Genomic DNA, 9,901 nt, shown 5'->3' with positions numbered 1-9,901 from the left:
TCCCCCATCCCCCCCCCCCCCTTTCTCTCTCTTTTTTTTTTTTTTATTTTAACCCCCCCCTCCTGTCCTCAAAATGAGGTTAGCAGCACCACTAGCACCAGCAGCATAGAAAGACTGTAGAGGAGACACAGTTACCGCAGCAGCCAGGAGAGAGGAGTGTTTTACAGCTGAATGACACCACTGTCCTGAGAACGCATCGCTCACCTCTCTTCTTTCTCTCTCTCTTCTCCCTTCTCCCTTCATCCTTCACCTCCCGTCTTTTTCAATCTCTCTCTGTCTCTGTAGCAGTGGTGGGGACGACCACCATGTAAAGACAGACAGGCAGCAGCGGAAACAGCAGAACAGCAGCGATGGGAAGCAACACATGGACCGGGTCTGGACTGCAGCCGTGGTGAGCCTGAGACCTACAGGACCTGAAACCGCCATTATTGCCCTGCTCAGGACCTGACCACTGGGGCTGTCCGACACTCACCTGGATGCTCCCCGCTCGCGTTTCCTCGCCTCCCTCCATCTTTGATCTCTGCTGCTCCTTCTCCGTTTCTCCTCTTCAGTTTTTGGTCTGCTGACACCTGCCACTTTCTGTCTGAACAGGCATCAGGCTTTCTTTTTGACATATTACCTTGGATTTTTTCTTTTTTTGCTCCATACTTTTTTTGGATGAGCCAGAGCTCATCCCCCTGTTGTGCACCATTTATCTTTAAGCAATAAGAAATAATAATCGAACCAACTTGACCAGCTGACACCATGGGGGACCTGGCCAACAGCGATTTTTATGCCAAGAACCAAAGAAATGATAGCATCCGGCTGGCGGGCTTCGGCTGCTCGGTCATGGAGCTGCGCTCCTTGATGGAGCTGCGCGGCACAGAGGCAGTGGTGAGGATCCAGGAGGACTATGGGGGCATGGATGGAATGTGCACGCGGCTGTCGACCTCACCTACGGAAGGTGAGTTCATGTGCTGTCCTTTTGTGTGTGTGTGTGTGAGAGAGAGAGAGAGAGAGGTTGGGGAGTTGTGTAAATGAATATGCGCCGGTGTGTATCACATGAAAGATCCCATTTTTCACGAGTGTTCTGCACTTTACACCGAGCGGAGAAACTATCTAAACTATCTATTTTCACACAATACACCTGCTTTATTTAAGAAACAGACAGCAGCAGTTGAAGCACCTGGAGAAATCTGTAAGCACAGCATCAGGGAGGGGAGGGAGTCCTGTACGAGGGGACGGATAAAATATCCCTCCCCTCCAGTTTGTGGAAGATCTGTTTAGTATGCATAGAAATCTCTCTGCACTGTTTAGCTCCTGTCACTCCCCCCGCCCCCCTGTTCCCACACTGCCCCCCTCCCAAAACCTTTCCTGTCATTCTCCAGTCCATGCTTCACAGTTGTGGGTTTTGGCCGAGCGCTGCGTGCTGGAGAATCTTCCATGTGAAGGAAGTCTAATTGTCAGGGTAAAAAAATGAATCCTGAAAACCTCAGAACCGGTTCCTATATAAACATGGACCTGTCGTTCCAAATGTGGCTTTAATGTTGCAGTCGCACAAACTACTAATATCAGCTGAACTGTTGTAACCAGTTAGTTTTTATTTGTAGCCTTTAAAAATAAAAAAATGTGTTTATAAGGATTAAAATAAACAAATACATCATCGAGCTGTTACTTAATGCAAACCAAAGCGGCTGCAGCTGTGACTTCATCAGCGCATCATACATTTTTAACAATGTTGAAATCACTCACCCCTCTGACATCATACTCTTTAACCATTGTTCACATCGTGTCACTTGTAATGTGTCGTGTCAGTTATTAGCCGTAACCTCGTACTCCTTTTCATTCGGGCACGTCTCTTCCATCTCAGCTGCTGAATGACGTCGGCTGATTGGTTCTTTCAAAAGTAATAAGATAAATGCAGTGATACCGTAAATAAATACGAATTTTAAATAAAAAGTACAATCACGATAACAGACGTTCCGTTTTGGCATTCCCATGATTGCAGTAAACACGAAGCGCCATATCCACTCTGAGACCTGCAGTGAAGCTGAAATCAACATAATTACAATTCTCAGATAGAAATGGGAATATTACAACCAGTCCCACGCCTTCTGTCTGTGCTAATGTGATTAGTTCAGTCTAGTCTTTCATTTAAATCATTATTTACAGTAGGATCACTGCGGTTAAAATAAAAACTCTCACTGCAGTATTTGTGTACCCAAAACTCAAGATCTTAATCCTCCTAACTATATTATTATCATGTACTGCATATGTAGTGTTTGTCTCTGCACTTTTCATTATTCAATTTTTATTTTTCATTTATTCATTTACGCTAGTGTCTGTTAACACTTCTGTGCTGCACAAAAGGGTCACGTGGATTATTTAACAACGCACACTGTGCGCTTGTCATCCAGTAGCTTCTAGATAAGACATGGGCAACCTAAGGCCCGGGGGCCGGATGCGGCCCGTTCAGCTTTTTAATCCGGCCCGCCAAACTTTATCAAATTATATAATTTATCTATATTATCATTATACTTCTGCCTTTTCTTTGCAATACCCAGGTTTCCCCTATAGATGGCAGAGAAAATGATAAACGCATTTTAGCATTTTAGCCTTTATGCATGATATAATTTGTCTAAGTTCACACGAACTCTCCATCTGGCCCGCGAGTCAAAAAGTTTGCCCACGCCTGGTGGACAAAAATACACTGTGAAGCCATATACGTACATGAGCGCATTCCCACTATGTTTATGTAGTCAGCATTATTACTGATTCATCACTTCGGGCTCAACGCGATCTACTAATAAGCAAAGTTGATCCCTATCTGGAGCACCATGGGGCATAATTAGGCCTCTTCATAATGAGTTACTATGATCTGTCACTGGAAAAAAAAAATCATTAGGCAGAAAACAGATGATGTCTAATGGATCTGTTTGCGTTCCCGATCCCATATCTGCCTACATTCGTGCTGTGAGTGCCCCCTTGTGTGTTGTGCGGCTGTGTGGTCCACACAACATATGTCACCCCAGAAATATGATCATGGCAATTATCTTTAAAGGTATCATATATTGCTGGCTGTCACCATTTGTGGTGTGTGTGTGTGCATGCATGCTTCCCAGGGGCCCACGTCTGATGGTCAGGGACCTGGAGCACGCTTGACCTATTTGCCTAGGATATTGTAGCCCATACCGGCCCCTTTAACATGATACTAACAGTTCATGAATGCATTCACTACATCACGCCGCCTGAGTGCATAATGGCTCTGTGAAGATGAGAGTGCTAGCAGTGAAGTGATTATACATTTTAGTCCATGCATTAAAAAGTACCAGGCACTATTATACTGCAGTGATCCTGCTGCAGTGGATGGAGAGTGTGAAAAGTAAAAAAGACTTGAATTGATTAGCTAGAGTGATCATACTGTGTTAGGTGGATGGAGAGTGTGAAAAGTAAAAAAAAGACTTGAATTGATTAGCTATAGTGATCATACTGTGTTGGGATACTGATCATGTGAGGTGTAATACTTTATTTTAAATACAGTACATACGTTGCGATTTAGGGCATGCTGCCTTTATATGACTGTAGTTGAGTGTCTTTTTCAGGACAGTGTCTTTTCTGCAAAGAAACCTCATGAAAAGTGTTAACTTCCTCCTTTGTTACCCAGAAATAAATCAGTGCACCATTTGACCTGGGAATTGTCTAATTCAAGGTTGTCTGCAGCAGGGCCAGGGCTATATCACAGACAGCACCAGCTGCCACATGGGGCACCACCTTTTTGGTGGGGCAGATGCCTGCAAAGAAATATGTATGGGAGGTTGCCACGCAGTTGCTGTAAAAGGAAGAAAAAGCATCAGTTTGAGTGTCAAATGTTACTCTTCATGGCCAGCAGTTCTTCTGTGTTGGGGCGGGATGTTCGTATCATGGATGTGGACGAATTCTCCAGCATCTTGTTGAATCTGTGCCACAAAATAATTATTTATAAGATATACCTTTCATAGTGACAAGTGTAGTATATGTTCTTAATTGTTTTTAGGTCACTGCAGATTCAAAAAACAGAGGTAGTGATGGTGAAGTTAGGACTACCGTGTAAACACAGGAACAGGAGATGATGGGAAAGACAGGTTCCGTAAATGAGCTTTTCTTTCCCATCATCTTCCATTACTGTATGTCTGTTTGTTTGTTTAATGGAGCAGAAGCAGAAATATATATATTTATATATATATATGTGTCTGTGTGCTATATGTATTTCAATGTAGAAATTAATTTTATTTACATTTGATGGCAACTTTCTCATTACCGCAATGCATCCTGATTTGTCTGAATGTCTAAAAAAAAGTATATCCAAAAAAGAACAATGTAAGCTTTAATGGATGTCTTCAAGTGACTGAGAAAATGACTCACTAAAGTGATTTGTTTAGTAATAATGAAAGAAAATGGAGTCTCCATGACTCAAGTTCTCATCCTCATATATATATATATATATATATATATATATATATATATATATATATATATATATATATATATATATATATATATATATATATATATATATATATATATATATATATATATATATATATATATATATATATATATATATATATATATATATATATATATATATATATATATATATATATATATATATATATATATATATCTTACTGATCACTGTTTCAAAGATTGCCCACTGAGCGTGTTGAAAAGCTTTCTTGGCTCAGTGCAGTGACTTTGTGGAGTCTCCTCTGGTTGCCTGGTAACTGCCCCTTTCCAAAAAAAGTAATGCAGCACCAAAACCCACAGAAACCCTAGGACAGCACATTTGGATTTCGGTCATTTCTATGTAGAAGGTATTGATTAAATTACCTCCAAACTATGCTAATGAGTGCATTTAATGGCCCCGGTTTGTGCGAGGCAGTGCTGCCACGTTTGGAGCTGCAAGAATTTCGCAACCACTGAATTTGGTGCATAACTTAGAATGGATAGAATGTACCGTGATAGTGAAAAAAATGATTCCACGTACATGTGTGTTTGATCCTGGTATCTGAGCCTGCCCGAGGGAAGGATGGAGAACAAAAATCGTCATGCATGCGAGGGCGATGATTCTAATGTCTGTGGTTCTTCTCGTGGGACTGCTCGAGCGGACTTCCTCCAGGTGTCGTCCTCAGCAGGGGGCCTGCGATTGACTAGGTCTCCTTTTGCATCTCTTCCTTTCCGCTGTCATGCACCTGAGTACCAGACGGTGCAGACATATGTCTGGACAGAGTCTTTTGTGCACAAGTGAAAGTCTTTCACATTCTCAAGCCACCGTTATGATGTTTGAGATCTGTATTTATACCGCTGCGTTCTTCTTCTTCTCTGAAGGCTTTGTTAAAATCCCTGCCATTAAAGGCATAAAATAGACATTTCTATTTCTAACCCTCCCCTCAGACACCAGACGTCTTCATTAACCACCTTTTCATCCACCTTCCTGTTTCTCTCTCTCTCTCTCTCTCCCTCCCTCCCTCCTCCCTGCACCTCTTTCACTCTTTTCCGCTCCAGTTTCTATTTCAGTTTGATGGTCGGTCACTCATATCCCAGTAGAACGGTGTACAGAGTAGCCTAATTAGACTTGCTCTACATCTTTAACCTTAACCATCTCGTCTCTCTGCCGCTCTCACCTCTTTTATTAAGTCAGTGAATGGTTCTGAAAAAGCAGAGCATTCCTTCAAAACAGTCAACCATATTTGAATGATATCTGAATCTGGTTGCCTGAATGGTTTTGAGGTAATATGCTTGAGGGATATGTTTTACAGTCATGCATTAACACTAGTGACCCTCAGTTGATTGTGCTGATTGATGCCAGTCTGGGCATTAATGTGGCTACTGGTCAAATGATCCATCACACATGGTGCCTAGGTTTTATTTTGATGTCTGTTAACGTGACACTTCCTGTTCAGGGGACACGGATGTATCAATCTGCAGTCATCAGAACATTTGGAAATTCATCTAAATCAGGTTGGCACCTGGTGCCTGGGATAAGAAGAGAATCAATCGTCGAGTCACAATCCTTGACTCCAATTCTCGTGCCGCCTACCTCCCCAAAAAAACAAACATATGTATTTTGTTTTTAGTCTTGTTTACTGCACAAATTTTAAATGTAACTTGTTTCATGCACCTTGTCCATTTTATGCAAGCACTGCTAACTTTGGTCAATTGGTGAAAATTTGTATGCGGGGAGGGGCGGGGGATAAACTGTCCGCAGCTGCTATCGCTGCTCCGATTATCGAATAGGCGACTGCCAAAATGAGATTGAGAATTAAAAAAAAACGGCCTCCGACAAATGAGGATCAGAGCCTCAGTGTGATTCGTCAGCGAGGTGTTGGAATTTGAAAGGGTCCAGGCCACTCCCTCAAAGATGAACCTGGGTTCTGTCGGATTTGTAAGCCCCGTCTGATTTGTGCAACGCGTTGTTATAATCACTTCCGCGGCGTGGTTGTCTAACTTGACGGCGGCGCGAAACGGTCCGATGTCGGTAAGCGCTGATGTACCTGAAAATACTTTTTGTTGTTTTTCCTGGTCCACTTATTTTTCCCGCTTTTGACTCCTCCCGGAGATCACCCTGATCTGTACAATGCGATGTCAAACATGAACTGCATTCTAGAAGTTTGTATGTATATACAGTATATATGTATGTATATATATATGTATGTATATATATATATATGTATATATGTATGTGTATATATGTATATATGTATCTATATATGTATATATGTATGTATATATGTATATATGTATGTATATATATGTATATATGTATATATGTATATATAGGCATATATTAATATATATATATAATATGCTGTATTCACTGATAAAATTTATAAGTTATTCATGAAAAAAATTAACTTTTTCCAGAGGTATACTGATTTTTCGGGCAGGGATAAGCGATGACGGAGTCCAGTGGACAGAGTAGAGTACTTCCAGAGACGGCTTCAGGGCCTGAGGACAACCCAGAAGTGATATCTCATCTCAGGTTCGCATTGAACCGCCTCTCCATTCACTAAATCTGAGAAGTTACAACTTCTCCTTGATTTAGGTCACAACTTGAAAGAAAGAAAAAAAAAAAAAGGATCCTGGTTTGTTCATTTCCACTTCATCTTCATTACTCCTCGTCTGTTACCTGACACTCCGCTTCCTACAAGTGCAGTAGTCTGACGACGTGCAGTGTGTATCGTAGCTTTACGGTTTACTGTTGATGTCCAGTGGCCATGATGAGGCCTTTATGGCCTTCTGTAAATACAACTGAAGTGAACTGTTCTCCAGAATCACTCCCTCTCTTCTTCTGTAGGCTGTTCATTCCTTTTTTTCAACCGCCATCCGTCAAACGAAGTCGGCTGTCCAGTCTGTGTGCATCTCCATCACTTCACATTCTCCTCGTCTATTTCAAACCCTTCTCTTCATTCCTCCATCCTCACTGTCTTACTTTTTCACCTACCCCTTCCTCCCTCCCTCCCTCCCTCCCTCGCTCGCTCCCTCCCCGATGATCACACTAATCGTGTCCTCCAGTCGCCGCACCCCCGGCCCGTTCCCCTTTGACGCAGTCTATTTAATCTCCGTCCCACCTGGGATCTCTCACATGGAGCCATCGTGTCTTGAATAAGGACAGCTTCTCCTGCGCCTTCTTCTCTTTGTCCCTCCTCCGTTCCTTTCTGCCCTGCCGCCGTGTCCCCTCCGCTCCCCTGGTGACTTTGTAAAAATAGATAGAGTAGGGGGAGAAAAAAAAGAGAGAGGAGACGAAATAGGAGGCAGGGAAAAGGGAGAAGGAGAGATGGCTCTCAGAGGACAGATTATAAATGATTCACAGCCATTTTGAGCCGTACAGTAGCAAAACTACAATCTAGGAGCGTCCATGTACAGATCCTCACACTTTTTTTTTTCTCTTTTGGCAGTTGTGGGTACATTAAAAAAAAAACAAAAAAAAAAAACCTTCAAAATATTCGTTGGTATCACATCCAGTGTTTAGTATCATATAAGCTCCAGCAAACTACACCCAAGGTAATGAGATTACAATCACATATATTGGACAGTAAGTGGCACAATGGGACACATTATGAGGTCACAAAGTTGCCTCAGATTCTAATTGATTCTTCATCTTAATTAACTTTGAATGCTATTCTATGCTATTTTCTATTATGATATTTCTCAATAAGGCACACGGTGCTGTTTTATATCACAGTCTCCCTGTGATCAACCGACCAGCCATTGAGCATTTCCCAATGATGACTAAAGCTGCGTTTCCTCTTTAGTCCACCGTGGGGAAATTAGCCCGTGTTCATATTATGTCACATGAACTTGTGATGAAAACACGGCACTCATGCCGTTGGTTATGAGTGCTATTACATAAAGTGCAGATTTTTCAATGTAAACATTGCATAGTCCTGCATATAACGTCACACCTTGTCACCCCAAGAATGGATTATTATAGTATCGTAACCAAGTCAGAGCCTGATTAAATTTAACAAAATGGGTCCCATTTGAAAAAAAAAAAAAAAAAAAAAAAAATTTTTAGAAAACATAATTGAGGGATAAATTACAAAAAAACCTTGCAGCAGGAACCACCAACCACCTGTCTACCATGGAAAAATATGTCGTACAGACTTTCACCCCCTGATACGGGAGTTTGTTTTATAATTCCAAAAATACCGAATCCTCACATTCCTCCCAAATCACATTACAGATTTAACAGTATAGTACCCTGTAGCTGTCAGTTCACCGCTGCTCATTACGTAACGCTTAATGGTAAAGTTAGAATATTTTTAAAGCAAGTACATAAGTAACTAAGTAAGTAGTCTAAGTAAGTACGATTGGAAACATTAAACGTTTCCTCTGATTCAAAGCCGTTGCTAGGACGCTGGTTGTGTACAAAATGCTAGTTGTGGACAACGGGAGGGTTAAGAACGTTTTAGTTTTGTTTTTGTTTTTTTTGAGAGAGGAAGTCCAGCGTCTGCATCTCTTAAACTGCAATTAGCATGAGCACTAATGTTCTGCAGACGGAACAGATTGTTTATCCCTTGTACCTGTCACTCACAGACCGGCCCGCCTGCAGGCCGTATTAATCTTACGTCTTTCCTACAGATGTTTCAGATTTGTTTTGGTCTCTCTCTCTCTCTATGCTCCGCTTGTTTTTTTTTATGTTTGCCGGTGGGTTTTATTTTGTCTTTTATTGATGTAACTTTATTGATCGGAGAGCAGACGGCAGGAGGTTGGGATCCATGGTTTTCATCCCAAGCAAAGGTTGAAGGCTTTACAGGGCTTATTCTAACCTTTTTTCCTCAAAGGTTTGACAGCAGTCTAAGAATGCCTATGGAAACATGTATTACCTCACACCATTTAAAAGACAAACACTACAGTATCTGTGTGCCTTATGGTATTGTTATGATAATGGAAAGGGTGAGTTGAGAGAAATAATATTATTTTACTATTAAGGAAGTGCAATCCGTTCCCAAATACTATTGTTTCCAGATCAACCTTAGTACTCTGGACCTAGACATGGCAGTTTGTGTCCGCCACTGCCCCATCTGCAGTACCTGCTTGATTTGCGCGTGAGCGTTGAGCACACTGCCGTAGTTTGCAGTATGGCCACTTTACGCAGGTGCGAAAAGGCAGCGCTGCAAATCAGGGCGGTACTGCAGTATTAGCAGTGAAAGTTATCAAGCTGCTCTGCTCCACTCCTCAAGGTAGCATGTAGCTAGCTAGATGTTTGTTAGTGATTTTCATATGCTTAACAAATGTAATATTTATTGAGGAAAATAAATTTAAAAAATGTAAGGAAATACATTTTAAAAATAAAATGTTTTATTTTATACATATGGCTTATTATTTTTAATTTTTAATTTTTAATTTTTAATTTTTAATTTTTAATTTTTAATTTTTA

At 41.2% G+C, this 9,901-nt stretch overlaps 1 protein-coding gene across 11 annotated transcripts in view; it reads left to right on the top strand.

Moving 5' to 3' along the window:
* atp2b2 (ATPase plasma membrane Ca2+ transporting 2) overlaps positions 1-9,901 on the top strand; it is a 97,272-nt gene that overhangs the window by 38,527 nt on the left and 48,844 nt on the right. For 10 of the 11 annotated variants that reach the window (XM_025059939.1, XM_025059940.1, XM_025059936.1 and 7 more), the window contains one exon: positions 286-943. In XM_025059939.1, coding sequence (XP_024915707.1) covers positions 745-943 — 199 coding nt within the window. In that variant the 5' untranslated portion in view covers positions 286-744. Of the gene's footprint in view, positions 1-19; positions 79-285; positions 944-9,901 lie in introns of those variants that run through there. The other variant, XM_017036574.1, reaches the window with a different exon arrangement.

This window comes from Cynoglossus semilaevis, chromosome 11 (genome assembly GCF_000523025.1).
Source record: "Cynoglossus semilaevis isolate Cse_v1.0 chromosome 11, Cse_v1.0, whole genome shotgun sequence".
Classification (NCBI taxonomy): Eukaryota; Metazoa; Chordata; class Actinopteri; order Pleuronectiformes; family Cynoglossidae; genus Cynoglossus; species Cynoglossus semilaevis.
This window is presented reverse-complemented; position numbering and strand designations above follow the sequence as displayed.